General features: G+C 32.2%; 1 protein-coding gene across 1 annotated transcript; it reads left to right on the top strand.

Annotated features, from left to right (window-relative positions):
* The first annotated feature begins 10,317 nt into the window (after positions 1-10,317).
* On the top strand, positions 10,318-17,182 carry LOC143055390 (uncharacterized). Its single transcript, XM_076228521.1, has 2 exons — positions 10,318-10,366; positions 13,375-17,182. The coding sequence occupies exon 2, from the start codon at positions 14,372-14,374 to the stop codon at positions 15,533-15,535; it is 1,164 nt and encodes a 387-aa protein (XP_076084636.1). The 5' UTR covers positions 10,318-10,366; positions 13,375-14,371; the 3' UTR covers positions 15,536-17,182.
* Positions 17,183-19,406: the final 2,224 nt, after the last annotated feature.

The raw sequence follows: 19,406 nt of genomic DNA, 5'->3' as shown, positions 1-19,406 counted from the left end.
TGTTGAGGTGCATTTTTTTCTATTGATCTAATAGACATTATATTGAGAAAAAAACCACTTAAGTACAGAAATCGCATAAATTTTACAATTGTTTAGTTTGAGTATAGATTATGTGAATAACATAATAAAAAATATAGGACGACGATGAGTAAAAAAAGATATCTCCATTTTAATGCAAGAAAACGGAATTTTCACACCAACGGGAGATAATTTAGAGTTTTTTCAATGATACAAACATTTTCAAAGTCATCTGGGGCCAAAACAAATCGATATCTTTGGTTGATTTTTGTCCCATATTATAAAGTATCAACCAATAGAGTAATAAATAATATTTGTAATGAAAAAAAAAATGCTTAAATTTTTGCTTAAATTTTTGTACCCTCGAGTCTCCTTAATATGTATTTTTCGTCTATAAGTTGTTAGAATTATATATTAATTACAGATTAAGCGCAGTGATACTTATTATCATATCATTTCTTCGACCAATAATTACTGCAGAGAGCAAGCGGTGTTTCCAAAGCAATGCTGGATTATCTAGTGGCTGCAGTATCCCATTATTTAAAAAGTTTCCATACAAAAAAAACTTCACACCATCCTGTCAACGTCACGATATTTGCTACAACTGTGTAAGTACAAATATACAAATTGAAATATGTGTTATGTTTGCCAATGAGTAAATATCCATCTTAGACGAAATTGTACTGATATCTAAAAAAAAATATAATTACTTAAAACAAAGAAAATGCCACGTTTCATTGACATTATAATAAAAATGTTTCTTCCTGATTTCCTGTTTGAAGAATACCCATTTCATTCAATAATATTCCATACCATTCCATTTTATATTTATCAAAGGCACAAGGATTATGATTTATTACGCCACACGCACGTTTCGTCTACATAAGACTGGTCAGTGACTCTCAAATAACAATAAGATTCAATCATCTGAAGCAAGCGTTTTATATTTAAAGTTGAAAAAGCTTTTATTGCAAAATATTTACATCATAACTTAAGCTTCAGAATCACAGCTATGAAAGGGGACGCATATCCCCATTTTATCTATCACTGCCACTGCAAAATTCTGTATTCACATTTGTAACAAAAACCAATCATACGGAGTCTGCGTAAACCTTCTTGTGGGGAAGAGCAACTCACGAACAGAGCTCTCAAATCTTTGAAATGAATAAAATATACTAGTATAGTTGTGTATTACTTATGTCGCTCGTTATTTTTTTGGAATCTGAAAGATGAAGCAATTAAAAGCTCTAAACTTTGTTTTAAAACGAAGACATAGATGTAAAGTCTCACTCACGTTTGTAAGTGTAATGCAATTGGGCGATGACACTCCAGCAATATCAATTAACATTATTTCTAAACAACAAAATATCACGGCGTATACATATAATTCTGATATTGATACCAATTGATTATCGGATTTATCCTATTCAGATAGTTCAATTTTCACTTTAGAGTCCAAGCCTTGGCTTTAAGTATGTGGATTGGATAAATCTGACAATCCACGAGTTACTATGTAATAAAAATTTTTCTCTAATGGTTGAACTTAAAAGTTTCATTCTTTTGTTAAACGAAAATTCCCTTAAAGTGCCTCTTGTGATTTTGCACAATTTCATTAACACCTGTTTTTATAATTATTATATCAAATGGTTATGAAAGGGTTCATTTTAGAGAAATATCTATTTTCAGGCTGCAAAATTCTCCAAAAGTAGAAAATACTGTGACAGTCTTTTCTTAACTGACATGAAGAAAGTTTGTAATAGGATGAAACTTCTTAAGAAAGTTGCCTGCAGAGGATTTGCACGTATATACCACAGTGCTGTGCGTGTCGGAGGTAAAAAGTTCTTTAGGGAGACAGCAAAGTCTCAATGCAGCCAAACATGGGTGCCCAGTTGTTTTCCATGATATATCCGGCAGTCAGCATATCATATTTGTCTTAATCTAAATAAATCATAAAAAACTTGCAGTTTGTTTATATAATTTAAAATAATCGAGAGAAGTTAACTTTAAAGCTGTGTATCTGCCTAGAAAATTTTTACAATTGCATATAATTTTATTAATAAAGTCAATCTTCGTATCATAAATAAAGCATGAAAAATGTTATGGTGTTTTTTTTCTATTTTACTTTTCAAAAAGACACTGGAATGTGACCTTCCTGACTTTGAAAATTGCATTACTTCTATTATCATCAATTTCCATCATTTAATATACACATATACACAATCTTATAATTTCAACCGATAAAGATAACTTATTTCTAGACTATAGTTATATATTTCTGTTACTAATACCTTTAAACAATATCGCTTTAAATATCATGCTAACCTTGATAATACAAACAACATGACAAAAAGAGTTTGAATAAAGTCAACAGTAGAATACTGTTGTTCGAAAGTCATCAATCGATTAAGCGAAAACAAAGCCGGGTTATACACTAAACCCGAGGGAAACACATCAACTATAAGAGGATAACAACAGAACAACAGAGATACTGACCTGCAACAAAGCAAATGCCAGCACAAATAGAAAGAGATTATTTGATAACTGACTTATTCCTGACTTGGTACAGGACATTTGCAAAAAAGAAATGTAAGGTTGAACCTGATTTGTCGCCAGACAAACCTCCCGTTTAAACGGCAATGTTAAAAACACCGTTATAATGACAACATTACGTGACAGGAATATAGTAAAAAATAATGCAAGAACACTTAGGACTAAGAGACACACACATAAATAATATAATAGTACATTAAAATATGTACAGCACAGAGGGAAAACGGACACTTCCGATCAATTTACGACAATGTACGACAGTACACAACAAACAAAATATAAAAGCTTGAACTCAATAAGTATGCAAGTATCAAGAAACTGGGATTCCCTGGAACTCATAAACAGCTGTTGACTACAATTGATACAAAAGATGTTTCATTTATTGGCATGGCACAATATAAGTTTTTATAGCAAAACAAATCATTCCGAAGAAGAAGATTGATTTCAAAGACTACTTATGCATGCTATAAATAACACATGTCATTTGCTTTACTACTTTTGCTATCTTATTTATATCAGATATTTTATGTGTCATAATTTAATTGCTTACGAAGAAGCTAGTAAACCAAGGGTTTCTAATGGTGAAGTTGAAATCATTCCTTTCGTACCTACATGAGCAACACGACTATCAACAGGTGGAGCAGGATCGTCTTATCCCTTAAGAGTACTGAGGTCACCCTAAGTTTTGGTTTGGTTCGTGTTGCTTACTCTTTAGTTTTGTTTGGTTGTGTGTTTTGTGTTCTTTTGTTTGTCTGTTGGTCTTTTCATTTTTAGTCATAGCGTTGTCAGTTTATGTTCCTTTGATGAGTTTGAATGTGCCTCTGGTATCTTTAGACACTCTGTTTCACTTCGAAGACCAAAGGTTAGTATTCAACTGCATACATATTGATAGTTAAAAATAAACATTTGATTGGGTAAGATGATTTCACGTGACATTGAAATAAAACATTATGTTCCTTGCTCACATCATATTTAAATCTCAACTTCTGTCTAACTTCTGACGTAGATTTGATCAGCTTTAAAAAGGCCTTGTCAATATCTTGTTTGAAGATGTTCGCTTCTATGTTTTAAAATGATAAGCTTTTTAAAACACTGTTATAAATTGATAGTAGTGTGCTTGTTCTCGAGATATGAGTATTTAAAAATCTGGCGTGGAAAGCTCCTCTCATTCATTCATTCAACATTGGCACATATTTTCTGTCTAAAAGTATAAATTTAGTAAGATTTTCAAAGATGACAATTTCAACTACAATCTTTTTTTATATCTAATCACATTATGAGAAGAAAAAAGCACTACATTGATACAATCAGAGGATCCCGAATACATGACAAAAAATTAAAATCAAGAGAAGCGAAAATCCCAAAACTTATCGGAATTGTGTAATTGAAAGAAAAAAAAACATGTCCCGATAAGAATGATTATTGATGGAATAATTTCTTTTTCAACTTGACTATAAAATCTTATTTTTTAAAGTATGAAATGTCAGTGGAATAACAAATTATTTTTCCTGTTTTAAGGAGATATGTATACCTTGAATCAATACATAAAAGTCACCCAACTCGTGCAATGACTGCTGAAATATTATTTTTCTAGTTGAACAAATCTGCATAGCGTTTGAAGTCAATAGAAATTAATTATAAAAAATTTCGGACAGATAATTTGGTAGGCCAGATTTTCGTTTAGTCTAACATTGCTTATGAACTTTATTGAAAATAAACTATATGTTTTTTTCTTGACTTTGTACAGTTGAACAGTACTTTAATCTGAAGACACAAACCTGAAGAAAACAACATCTTCTGAGTTATGTTAAGTCCTTTTAATTAACATATAAGAAACTGTAAATACTCATGCGCAAATTCAGACTGCATGTATAGTGATCTATAGTGTGCCCAATATGAATAAAAACTTGGAAACCCTTGTAAATACAGTATTTTAAATATAAATAACATACACAAACAAAGTCCAAAAATAGGTGACACGGAAATGGAATTCGGTCAAACATATTTTTTGTTTCCAAAAATAAACATAATTGTTAATCATCTTAGATAATAACATTTTACAAAAAAAACCACTCAGTATTATTTCGACAAATGCAATAACAGAATTTAACATGATTATATACAATTATATGAGGTTCTAGACGAGTAACTTATGTAAATAATTATTTATTTATTGTTGTATTTATTATATGTAATAAAGTATTATTAAAAGTCGTTTGAGGAACAAAAGATACCAGCGGGAAAGTCAAACTCATAGATCGAAATAAACTGACAACACCATGACTAAGAATAAAAAACAAACTGAAAAATAATAGCCCACAAGACACACCATAGAAAACTAAAGACTCTGCAACACGAACATTAACCTGGGCTGATCTGAGGTGCTCCGGAAGGGTAAGCAGATCCTGCTTCACATGAGACACCCGTCAAGGAACTTGTTATTAGTAAATATTTAATATTAATATCGTTATTCTCCATTTATATCATTTAAGGATGTACTTAGGTTAAGTTATGGAATTTGTACCGGTTGTTCGGATTCCTCGTTTTGATATCCTACGATTCAGCGTAAAATATTTGGCCCCATAACAGCCATTTTTCTTTTCATAAAAGTTTTTCATAGCTTCTAAAAGTTCATTTATCATAATTTAAGCAGATTCTAGATTTTTTTCGTCTTTTTGAGACCCCAAAACACCAATGCAAATTTAAGTTTAAGCCCAAGACAACAATGGACAACACCCCCATAATTCAAAAACTAAAATGTCTCAAAAACGAGCTCCATCAATATTTTAAGTTTATTTTTTTTCTTAACTAATGCTCTTTCAACTTATGCTATTAATTCTTAATGATGATTTTTAAATTTTCACCTACGTTCATCCTTGCAGAGGTACTAGCTAAAATTCATGTTCATCGATTTGACTCAAATCCTATTATTTAATTTATGATAATGTAAAACATTTAACTAAACTATTGAAAGCCAAAAGAAAAACAGTTTACAGGTAATGCGCTCGATAATATGAAGCGTCGTTTGGTTTATTTTAGACAAGACGCCATCTAATTAACTTTTGAGTTGATCTTTAATCACCTCCGATGACAATATGAGAGATATAAACATAAATATAGATATAAATAGATCAAGCAACTCGTGCAATTAGCTTTTTCTTGGTAAGTTTTATTTCATATCATGGATTAAAAATAGATGATTATAATCGTATTTACCTGTATAAGAATGATTTTTAACCAGTCAATAAAATGATTTACCTTAGTTTCACTTTCAATGTTGACATTCTTTTCCTTGAAACACACAGACAATTAATGCATTATCCATCCCTAGCTAAGGGCGTACGTCGAAGTTCACATTATTTAGAATTCAACGAAGTCGAATTATTTACTTGCCCTACCATAGAGCATAATACCGACAGCCACCAATTAGTCTTCAATGTAGCGAGAAACTCCCGCACCCTGAGGTGTCTTTCAGCTGGCCTCTAAACAAAAGAGGGACGAAAGATATCAGACGGACAGCCAAACTCATAAATCGAAAAATGAACTGACAGCGCCATGGCTAAAAATGAAAAGGACAAACAGACAAACAAAATTACACAAGACACAACATAGAAAACTAAAGAATAAACAACACGAACCCCACCAAAAACTAGGAATGAACTCAGGTGCTCCAGAAGGGTAAGCAAATCCTGCTCCTCATGTGTTACCCGTCGTGTTGCTTATGAGATAACAAATCCAGTAAATAGTCTTATTCGGTAGGTCACATTTATGAAAGGCAAGGGGATTGTAGTTACGACGTAAGGAACATATCCGATATCATTTGTGAAAAGGTTATTCCATAACGGTCAACCAACTCGTGATGGCGTCCGTAAAATTTACGAAGAGAAGATTTCAACTTCACCATTTGGAACTCTTGACTTAATAGCTTCCTTGTGATCAACAACCTTCTATCAAGAAAATCGTGATAGGAACTGCAAGCACGGGAATATCGTATCAATTGGGTGATATATACACCGTATGCAGGTGCTGCTGGAATGTTGTTACTTAGAAATGGAAAGATCACAATTGGAAAGCTGAAATCATCTCTTTTGTAGTAAAGTTTTGTTTTCAATCGACCGTCATTGTCAATTTCTAGATGTTAGTCAGGATGTGAGACCGACTTAACTGCATCTGTTGTATCCTTTATCTCTAGTTCAATGGGATAGATGCGTTCGGCAGTGTCACCAAATTTTGAATTATTTAGTGAAAGAACATCATCTATATAGCGCAAAGTAGAGTTAAAGGATACTGATAACTTCTTATCTTTCTTCCAAAGAAGTTTCTGTATGAAGTCAGCCTCAAACAGAAACAAGTCCGCAAGAAGAGGGGCACAATTCGTTCCCATTGGATTGCCGATAGTCTATTGAAAAACATGTCCTCCGAACGTAGCAAATATGTTGTCAATTAAGAAATCAAGCATCTTGATAATGTCAGTTTCAGAGAATCAGAGGCATCCTTTACAAAGTAGGATTTAACCCTTCCTAAGAGAAGACATTTTACTTTCGTTGGCCATTCTTTATTATGAAACAAAGAAATACCAACTCTTTCAATTTGTCTTTTAGTTTGGAATGTGGAATACTTGTATAAAGTATAAAAAAATCAAATGTTTTAATACTATTACAAGATGAAAGAGAGTTAGATTGTATGTACTCTAAAGTAAATTTAAGTATCCACATCTGATTATTTCAAAGTCAATTAGGTTTTACTATGTCCCTAATATGATTCCGTACATATGTATACATGTACTACAGAGCAGACGTTTGGATAAAAAGAATAAATAAGGAAACAGAAGTCAGCACAACTTGTGTGTGGTGCCTTCAATTAGTCAGTACAGGTTCCGTAAAATATACCGAGCTGGTAATATAGATTGGAATTAGAAGATAAACATTAGAAAAGAGTTAATTTGGATTTTTCACAATGGTTTTTATATCAAGATAAGACATTATGTGTATAGAAACAACAATAAAATATAGCGAATATAACATAGTTATACAAAATTGTAGCATTTGACTTTTGAGTGCGGAAGGTCAAATATCTTTAGGCGTTTTCATCATTAAGTCACTTGTTGATGTGTAGTTCTTCGAAAAAGATGTTTCTGAAACATGATTTGAATACAAAATATAGGGATTTATTCCACGCATAAGAGTTAAATAACTTGTATTCACAACAAGACCCCGTAAAAACTTAATTACAAGAGTACAAGTACTCACACTATTCTTCCCTTAACTTCATGGCTTAATACATGTAACGATTCAATATTTTATAATTGCAAACCAACTGATTTGCTTGGGGCTATTTATCAACGAAACTTTTTTAAGCTGAAAAACACTGCCGATGATTCGCCGCAAAGTCGACCTTATAAAAAAGAAGTGGTATGATTGCCTATGAGACAACTATCCACAAAAGACAAAAATGACACAGACATTAACAACTATAGGTCACTGTACGGCCTTCAACAATGAACAAAGCCCATACCGCATAGTCAGCTATAAAAGGCACCGATAAGACAATGTAAAACAATTCAAACGAGAAAACAAACGGCCTTATTTATATAGTAGACATGGCCGGGTACTTATACATCCCGACACAAAAAGACACAATGAACAGATCTGAGAGTACTCGCAGTTATCTGACAGCTAATTCAAAGCCACTAACAACTTATAAAAAAATCATGCATCTAAGACTAAACTATCAATCCGTACACATCCAACATCCAATGAATTTTGTGTAAATACGTCATAAACAGCCTGAGAAAAACATGACCTTGTGCAATGCCATGCAATGCATGGTTGAACGGTTAAACAGGAATAAGTATCCCAAATATTATATAACTTAGCTTTCTTCATTTTGTTTTTGATAAATAGTCGACGCTGAAATTTTTGACATGTTGTGTAGAATATTCTTTTTAACGGAATTGTCGGAGACTATGCCTATTACTAATACATGATTGATTTTTAGTTGCGCATAGTCGTTAAAATCTTATAATATACACAGATATCACGAAATGTTATTCTGATATATCGTATTTCGACTGTAAGATGTTTTATTTCACGTCAAAGGTGTTCAACTTTTAAAAAGGGGCAAACATAAAGTAAAACAAGAAAACAACTAGTTATAAATTGCATGTGTCCGAATCGCTTTTATGGATTTACCTTCATTATGAACGTTGAAAGTCGTATATTTATGTTCTATTTCCTTAAAATCTATAAGGCTTTAAGGTCCTTTTCCATTATTATGGATTATCATCATCAGTCACATATTTTTTATCAATCATCTACATTTACATGTATGCAATATTTAATATAATACTTTCCTTTTGAAGGAAATATTTGATGGTATTTTAACTTGGTATACCATAACACCATTTAAGAACCTATTATAATTTGATCTTTAACGGGAACATACATAAATCGTAAGTTTATTTTACAACTTATTAAGGAAAGTAAAGTATGAAGTGTTCGAGTAAAACTAAAGAAACAATTTGTTCATATTTAGTTTATTTTATCAGTATTTATTTTTTAATTCCTATGGAATAATGACTAAGCTTAGTCGAGTGAAGCTATACAAATAGTTAAATAAGTGTTAACCAATGATATAACGTTTATTTTAACCTGCAACTAAAACTATTCTTTAGATATAGAAATAGACTTCATTTTTCAAATTTCTATGTTCTTAGTGTTATATTTCTCACTTCTAACCATTTTCAGAAGATGGCCTATATAAAACAATGTTTTATTTATATAATGTTCTTGTAATCCCGTTTGCATCTTGTTTTTGTCGGTGGGATTCTCAGTATTATCCTTCTTACTCCCGACGAATAAAATCTTAAAGAGTGTACAGTTAACTGTCTGCATTTCTCTCCAATTTCAAAACTAACAAGTTTAAAAAATCTAACATATGGCATCAATTCAGATCATTTATTGTCATTGATATGGTTATACTTATAAATTAACTGTTTACAAATTTTTGAAGTTTTTGAAATACTAAGGCTTTTCTACCTCATGTATAGATTACCTTAGCTGTATTTGGCAACTTTTAGGAATTTTGGTCCTCAATGCTCTTCAATTTCGTACTTTATTTGGCATTTTTAACCTTTTTGGATTCCAGCGTCACTGATCATGCTGATGAGTCCTTTGTAGACGAAACGCGCGTCTGGCGTATATACTAAATTTAGTCCTGGTATCTATGATGAGTTTATTTAAATGAAATATAATGTGTGTATGGTCTCTCTGCAAGGTAGAGATCTAAAAGTGAGTTCAATTTCGAGTCCATTTGAAATTTGTATGGGCAATATTAAGGATTTTTTTAATCAACACCTGTCTTACATTTTGAATGTTGTTTTTTTTTAAATTTCTGGCATTTTAGTAACACTTATGATTTATTGCAGATATCGTTATATTTTTTGTTTCGTTTACTATGAATGCCACAGTTGGCTAGACAGTCCAGAGATGGTGGCATATGTTAATTGATCTTGTTCTCTATTTCATGGTTCAAGAATTCTATAATTGTTTTAGTCGTTCCGTTGGCTGCTGTTTTGGAGAATTTTCCAGGTTTTAAACAACCCCCCTTTACCCTTTTGATTGTAAATTGGAGCTCACTGATTTTGTAACTTTCTGTAAATCGTATCGTGTCACCAATTACTTAAAATAGCTCCAATTGATAGTGTCTACCAGAATAAATACAAGTCGAGAGGTTTAATCTTCGGCATAGCACTGATGTGCAGTTTTAGGACAACACACTTTATCATCTTCGAATCTAAGTAAGTCATTGATATTTACCAGTCAATAATTTTTATACATTGGAAATCATTTGCGACTATTTGTTGGATTTATTATCGAAACAATATTCGCAAATTTACGATTTTTATTCGACCGAGATCAAATGAAAGCCGGAATACTAAAAACTTCATAAAACTAGTTTTAACATCGCTACCTGTACATGCTCGTGTTCTAATATTTTTTTGTCACATCTTTATGTCTTTGCTCATTTCGTCCATATCGCGTAAAACATACATCCTCGATGCAAACGTAAAACATATTGATAATTGTGACAATACAATTGGGTCATTATTGAGAAATGATTTTACATATTGAAGCTGAGCGAGCGACTACATTCTAATTGTGAAATGTTAAAAAAACAGCAATATCTCTTTTTTAACTGTCAAGAAGAAGTAAAATATATAAATTGTTCACAATTGTATATATACAATAGACCATACAATTTCAAAAATACTTAAACCTTCAATCGTTAAACTATAGTATGCGTGATGTGTCTGGTGTCTGGCGCGACAACTATTTACGCTTTATTTCTGCAGCTTGATTATAATTAACTTCTCAAATTTGCTTCAAAGCGGTAACGTTAATTTAAGAAATAATTTAAAAAAAAATACCTTATATATTTAAAAAATAATTTGAAAAAAAGTATCTTTTGAATTCAAAAAAGAATTTGAAAAAAGTACTAATTTAAGCATGCAAAATTTATTAATTGGATAAAAAAAATTAAATCAAATGCAGATTTTTTATTTTCTATCACAATAAATGCACATACATGTTATGTGCAAGACGGTAATTTGTTTATTGTATGCACGAAATGAATACCGATAACTTCACAAAGAGTTTCCATTAGGCATACATAGCGATTTCATTAGGCCCCAACAAAAGAAAAAAGAAATGATCCCTAGTTTTAAAAAAAATCTATTTATAGCTATAGAAAAAGCACATCAAACACATTCTTTTCTTTTGTAACATGTTATGAAATATCAAAATTGCAAATAAATATTAACTGTAGATTATTATTATGTGTGTGTTTGATTTTTCAAGAAATTGTATACTGGTTTCCTCCCAACAATCCCACAAATAATTTAAAATTGCATTCAGAATTTCAGATTCATTTCCGAGATTTACTTAGAAAAAGTTATACTTTTTTTCTCGTTTGAAAGCTGAATTATGATTCGTAGATTTTTGTAAAATCGCTTTTGTGTTTTGACATTAAACATGCAAATTTCAACTGATATTTCGCGTTAGTCATGATGGTTGATTGTAACAATGCAACGGATATGTTCCAATGTAGTACATACAATCTCGTCACCTTTATCCCTAATGTGAATTACCACAGTAGACTAAGGTAGCAGTGCACAGTTAGGAAAAAAACCCACCTTAAAATTAATTATCATTATCATGAACTACCTTCTTGTCATTCCTTTCTAATAAATAAGGCTTAATATATGGGTTTTGCATGTATATATTTATGGACATATCATCTTGCTATAGGTTTGATTTAAAAAAAAAAAAAAGGCGAAAACTATTTTTTTTTGTGTAACCATGGCAACAATTTGCATTTATTTGATACAAAATATTACAAAAAGGGGGATGAAAAGTAAAAAAAAGTGTTAAAAATGTCTGCTTGTTTTTCCACAAAACATTAAATTAAAAAGAACGAGGGTCAAAAACACAACAATAATTTCTGGATGTGAAACTAAGGACTGTCAAACAGAAAGAATTTTTTCTGACGTTGCTTTTGCGTTTCGCAAGATGTCCCTTAGATTTTTTTGCATATGAAATAGAACAGTTATTGCGACTAAACTGACCCTGTTTAACCGAACACTTTTTATTGAAAGAATTATCTCCGAAAACACTATTTTCTTTTTCTTTTGTGCACGCTTTTCCTTTGCAACCGTAAAAGATTATTACAAATTTTTGCTTTTACCTCATATTTATACATGATAAAGGCATGTAACTTTTTGCATTAGGTTTCAATCCATTAAACCATAGAAAAGCCAACCGGAAGTGACCTTGTGTAAACACTATTCCCCTTACACCATAGCACCATAGCACCATACACTTTTACAATATCACCATATGACATACATCATTAAACCTTTCATGTTGTTTGGAGAATTTTGCACAATCCAAGGGCTGCAGTATTGAAATGTTCACAATACTATTTGAATTCAAAGTAATCAAGAGTTTAGTATCTCCTGTTCTTTTTGTTTACGATGAGATGACAGTTAAATCGTTGAAATGTCTGCCGCTTTAATCGTATTTTCATGAAACAGGAAAACGATTTCGATGTATATAAACTCATCTTAGATACCAGGACTAAATTTTGTATATACGCCAGACGCGCGTTTCGTCTACAAAAGACTCATCAGTGACGCTCGAATCCAAAAAAGTTTAAAAAAAGCCAAATTAAGTACAAAATTGAAGATCATTGAGATCCAAAATTCCTAAAAGTGTTGCCAAATACAGCTAAGGTAATTTATGCCTGAGGTAGAAAAGCCTTATGATTTCAAAAAATTCAAAATTTTGTAAACAGTTAATTTATAAATATAACAATATCAATGATAATTCATGTCAGCACAAAAAGTGCTGACTACTGGGCTTGTGATACCCTCGGGGAAATAAATCTCCACCAGCAGTGGCATCGACCCAGTGGTTGTAAATAAACTCATCATAGATACCAGGACTAAATTTGGTATATACGTTTGACTTGTGTCAAAAAAAGAATATGAATATTTAACACTTGTACTTGTACCCGAAATAAAAATAACCCAAACACCGCAATTGTCGTCATGTTCATCATCGATATGAGGTAAATATTGCAGTTAGAAATTGAAATTCCAAGGAAATTTGTATGTCAATATTAAATCTCACTGATTAAAGGATCAGCACATTATATGCACAGCGCTGTACTGAATGTTTTATAAATTTATTCTGATATCACCAACTTATGGTTTTTAAATTACGTAACACTTTCATATTTTTTCAGATCTGTTAGACTACAAGTTTTAAAGTACATGTAATGGGACCTAATTGGTATAAACGACTTAATTTCCATACGTTAACTACTCCAAAGAATTGAATGTACAGGAAATATAGTCACTACGAGGCTTAGATTGTTACGATGGCAAACTATAAATCCGTTCTAGTTAAGAACAATACCACAGACAAACAAGTCACATTATTCATTTATAAACTGAATGATCGGTTTTGTTGGTTATCGTATTCATCTGTAATCCTGGCGCCAGGAAACTCCCACTTGTACCGCTCTGATAAGGGTTAAAAAATTAATACAAATTGTAAAAAAGTAAGAAGACAGTCACGTGCGTTAGAGAATTGACGAAGGACATGTACATAGAGGTTGACAACAGAGAAGTAGTGACCGCGAGTGATCTAGGGAACTATGAATATGAAAGAATAAGATGTATCAGGAAACTCAACTTAATAAATGAAGCATCACTAGACAAGGGAAGGAATCTGTATGAAATACTAAGACTAAACATTACAGATGTAAGAAATTTAGAAAAAGACAATCAAGATGAGAGTATTAAAAATGCTTACCTACGAGAAATCTGTCGTTGGCACACACAAATTGCAGGTGAACATGGTGATAACGAAATGGCACATGAAGTGATGGTCGCATATGACATTCTAGGAGATCGAGCGAAGAGAGCTAAATATCACAACAGGGCTGATATAGCAACGGATGGCTTTCAAAGTCTAAATGGAAATCAGTGTTTTTTACGGAATGTGAAAATGAACATCAAAAATGCATGTATGAAAACAGATTAGAGATGACGTTCATGTCATCAGTTTTTAGTATATTAGGATTATCGTTGGGTGCTCTCAGTGCTGGTGCCGCATCACCCGCTGTAGCGGCTGTCAGTGGAATATATGGAGCAACGTACGTCACAGGTGATTAACAATGTCTTTCAAAAGTTTTCGCTCGAGAGAGTATTGAAGAAGGATGCGACCGCGATAAGCATATGGAAAACTTGATTCTTGGATGTCTTGCTGGTGCAGTAACGGGTGGAGCCTCTCTCGGTATAACGGCAAAAATTGCTGGAATAGGTAGCAGTGCTTTGCAAGCATCCAGTTTAACATCTAGGCAATTAATGACAATAGGGGTTGCGTCAGGAGCCACAGAAGGAACTGCATGTTCTCTTGCTGCAGATGCACAGAAAACGCTAGTCGATGGTGTAGACTTGTCATTAAAACAGGTTGTAGGTCATGCTGTAGCAGGGGGTTTTATAGGTGGCGTTACTGAGACCGCTGTTGGGGCAGTTTCTGGTGTCATTGGTGGTATTTCAACTGAGGTTTCTTCAACAAATATAAAGGGGAAATTGAGAAATGTTGGAACATCAATCGGAAAAGAACTTAGCAGAACTGTTACCGAAAAGACAACAGAGACTACACTAGGATCAGTAACAGCTTACACAGAAGAAAGATTGGACGACCAGCGGGAAAATCGTCCAGTTGGTGCACATTTGAAGGATGCTGGCATAAAGGTTTTGACCAATGTCACAATCGATAGCGAAATTTGTACCTGTGCATATGTCGGCAAGAAGGTTCCTGCCATCGTGAAAGAAAAGATCGTAGGAAAGCCCGTTACAAATGGTTCATATGCAATGCAAGGATTAGAACAACCGCTCGGAGATGATTTAGATCAGGTAAACAACACAAAACCACCTAACTGGCAGGAATATAGAGTACGGGCATCATACATTCCACCGGCACTATCAAAAGAACAGAACGATATTCACAACAACGATAATTCAGATCATTCCGTAAAAAGGGCAATAAGTTACGGTCGATTTCGACATGTATCAAAAGGATTATTGATATCGAAAATGATCGTTGAATATAAATATCAGGGCAAAATCAAAGAAAAGAACTTACAAAGTGGACATGCTATTGAAATACCAATTGAAGCAGAAAATATTAAAGTCTATTTCAAAGTATTCCGATTTATCAATACCTGGTGTAACGTGAGCAAATGGGATCGATTTAAGAAGAAATGGTGTGATGATTCTCATATATTCAATTATCAAAGACCACCTGAACAGAGAACCTTCGTTCTTGATGGGGCCGTTTTCTCTGGGATCACAAACGTAACAGATGAAAAGCACGATGACGTAAACGATATGTAATGATTTAAAATGAATGTGTTTTCCAGAATATAATAGAATATAGTTAAAAAAAAACTTGATGAATATGAAGTTTACGTACGATGTATGTGTATTTCAATGAAATCTACTAGTATATAATTGAAAAACTATGAAGTCAGGGACATTTGATTCAATATTATTAAATAAAAATTATAAACATTCTTTCATAAACACATACAGTCGGTGTTGAAATTTGGCGAAACATGTATAAGTTTTATCATTAATGGGATATTCTTTCCTATTTTTGTATGTAGATATCTTGTATATGGCCGATAAATGAATATATGATTTGTATTATCTTTTGAATTACCTATTTCACATTGAAGGTTGATCTGTTATTATTGTCTTTATATTTTGACATATGCATGGTTATTGAGGTATTATTTCGTACGATACGTCATCCTTTGGATATCTATACTGTTGGAAACGACAAAATTACTTTTCCTTTAATTTCTGATAATACTTTTTGAGAACATCATTTGTAGTTCAATTGATAGAATATTAACTGTTCCAAAGTATAATTTATGTATAAGATAAAAACATCAACTCTTCAAAAAATTATGATTTAGGGGACTTAAAATATCAAACATCTTACAACCATCCGCATTCTTATATATATCACCATCCATGTCATATTCGTACTTTTATATCATAGCTATTCATTTTTACAATTAAACAGGTGATTTAGAAAAAGATTTTAAAAATATATATTTCTTAATCATATCACTATGCTTATAACTGTTTATCAGGTATTGTAAAGTTTGTTGGTCACAATCATTCATTTCATGATTAGTAATCAAAAAAGGTTATTTTCGTTTTATCGTTTTGAGTATTTTTTCAATAAAAAAAAACATCATTTAAAATATGTCAATCAAAGGTCGCGCTCGATTATGTTACAAAAAGATATATTATACAGTAATCAGTAGTCGCAGTGAGGAAGCAAGCGCAATGTGTGTATTAAATTCAATATATTTAAGAAATAACAAAATGAGAACTCCCTCTTCCAATTTGATGTATATTTTTTTTAATAATTCTGGTCATTGGTTGGTCAAGGTTTGCATTGAATCTAAAGCTTTCAATGTTCACGTAAAAACTGTTAAGATCGGGGTTACTATTTGTTGATAATTGTCTGTTCGTGTCTAGAACTTATGTAGACCGAAACATTAAAGTATTTAATGCAATTTTGATATGAATCATTCTTAGTAAACTTATAAAATCAGTCTTTAGAGAACGTTACAGATGTTTAATACTGAAACTTATAATCCCGAATTGAGACATCTGCTTGTAATAATGAAGCTGAAAAGATATTGTACTTTCTGTATCGATACTGCGTTGTTTAATAAAAAAAATGGTATTTCTGAATTGCTTCAATACTTATTAAACCGTTATTCCTAAAATGAGTTAATTTTTGGGATGAAAGTTATCTCTGTTTGTTCCCTTTTTTACAGGAATTTTAAAGATTTTACCCAGTTCAATGGGAACAGTCTCGTCAAAGTGTGACATTTTACACTTGAATATTCTAACATTTGACCTATAAATATGAGCCCCAATATATATTTGTTTTACTTGTTCACAGAATATTTTTGTGTAAGCGTAATAAAGACAGATTTGCATTGACTTACATCCAAATAGTCTCAAGTTTTCTATTTTGTGTTTTGTATACTGTTGTTTGTCTTTCATCATTACTCTTTTTCAGCCATGGCGTTGACAGTGTATTTTCGACTTTGAGGTTAAATGCTCGTTTGGCATCTTTCTCCTCTTTTTTCATTCAGCTTTATTTGGACACTGGGTTTTCAGACTATTTTACTGGTGTTGTACAGGATAACTTTGAATAGACTTGCTTTAAAGTTGTTTGTCCATTGAAACGAACAATATCAGTAATGCGGGTCTTTGACCCTGAAACTAACTACAAAGACAGATTGAAAGTGGTTCTTCATATTTGAATTGTCCTTTAACACACTTAGAAATATCATCCGAGTTTTAGTAATAATACCTGCAGTACAAAACTTGAGACACAGATAACAATTAAAATAAAAACGAGAACCAAGAAAAAATTCAAAACTTAAATATAAAAAAGAAGATGTGGTATGATTGCCAATGAGACAACTATCCACAAAAGACCAAAATGACACACACATTAACAACTATAGGTCACCGTAAGGCGTTCAACAATGAGCAAAGCTTATACCGCCTAGTCAGCTATAAAAGGCCCCGATGAGACAATGTAAAACAATTCAAACGAGAAAACTAACGGCCTTATTTATATAAAAAATGAACGAAAAACAAACATGTCACACATAAACAAACGACAACCGCGGAATAACAGGCTCCTGGCTTGGGACAGGCACATACATAAATAATGTGGCGGGATTAAACATGTTAGCGGAATCCCAACCCTCTCCCTAACCTGGGACATTTGTATAACAGTACAACATAAGAACGAACTATGAAAATCAGTTGAAAAAGGCTTAACTCATCAGATGGACAAAAATACAAGTGGACGTGGCCGGGTACTTATACATCCCGACACAAAAAGACACAATGAACAGATCTGAGAGTACTCGCAGGTATCTGACAGCTAGTTCAAAGCCACTAAGAACTAATAAAAAAATCATACATTTAAGACTAAACTATCAATCCGTACACATTCAACATCCAATGGATTTAGTGTAAAGACGTCATAAACAGCCAGAGAAAAAACATGATCTTGTGCAATGCCATGTTACAGGTATCAACAGATTGTAGATCCATGAATATGTATATGTATATAACATACTAGTAATATTTAGTTAGCTTTTAATTCACTGATAACAAAATCAATATTTATACCAATAAAAACAATATTCAATGATCTTATTACAGTGTTGAATAGGTAACCTTTTAGAATAAGTTGATTGAAAGGAGCGACAATTTTACATGGATCATTTCTAAATTTCCGGGCACGGTTAACAATATTTCCGTAAAAATGAGGATGTGCTATCCCGTTTGAAATAATTTTTGTACAGGTACAACCAAACTTCAAAACCAAATCTTTATATCTATGGAAAAATTTAATAAAGGTTGGAAGTAATTTATGGTAACGATATCCCTGGTTTAATAATTTACCAGTAATACATAGATTGCGTTCGTTAAAATAAAAATACGTCACAACAGACACGGGCATAGTGAACAAGTTGTGAAATATAAAGACCGTAAGATGGTGCCAAAGGAACATCACCATCTAAAAATGGAAAATTAACAATATGGAACGAAAAACCGTCTCTTTTGTCGTAAATTTTAGTGTGAAGTTTTTCCGTTTAAAACCGAAATATTTAAATGTTGCCGAAACTTAAATAGATATTAAAAAGGAGAAAATTAACAGCTTCAATCATCTCATCACACCCCCAGTAAGTATATCTAGCATATTTACCTTTCTCATTAGAGAAGAAGGCTTTACATGAGTTGCAGCAAATATATTTACATTCAGCTTTACCAAACGACCATTTAATTAGATAGGAAAACTTTTGTTTAATAAGATAGTGTGGAAGTGTAGTGTAAAGAGTAGAAAAATCAAAACTATCAACAGACTCAAAAGGACCATTAAAAGCACGTAATTTATCTAAAACATCCAAAGAATATTTTACACTCCAAAAATGGTTTATACTACTATGTTCATATATTTTATTACAATAGTTTATGATAATCTCTTTAATAGTAGTTAATGAACTAGTAAGATTCCCCATTTCCTATCTCAATTTTAGTTAAGAGCACGAAAAGATTAGTTGTAGAACACTTACTAGAGGCCGAGATGAAACAATATTTAAATGTTTTTTGTGTAGTTTAGGTAACCAATACATAGTAGGGACCTTCAAAT

This window comes from Mytilus galloprovincialis, chromosome 12, assembly GCF_965363235.1.
Source record: "Mytilus galloprovincialis chromosome 12, xbMytGall1.hap1.1, whole genome shotgun sequence".
Taxonomy (NCBI): Eukaryota; Metazoa; Mollusca; class Bivalvia; order Mytilida; family Mytilidae; genus Mytilus; species Mytilus galloprovincialis.
This window is presented reverse-complemented; position numbering and strand designations above follow the sequence as displayed.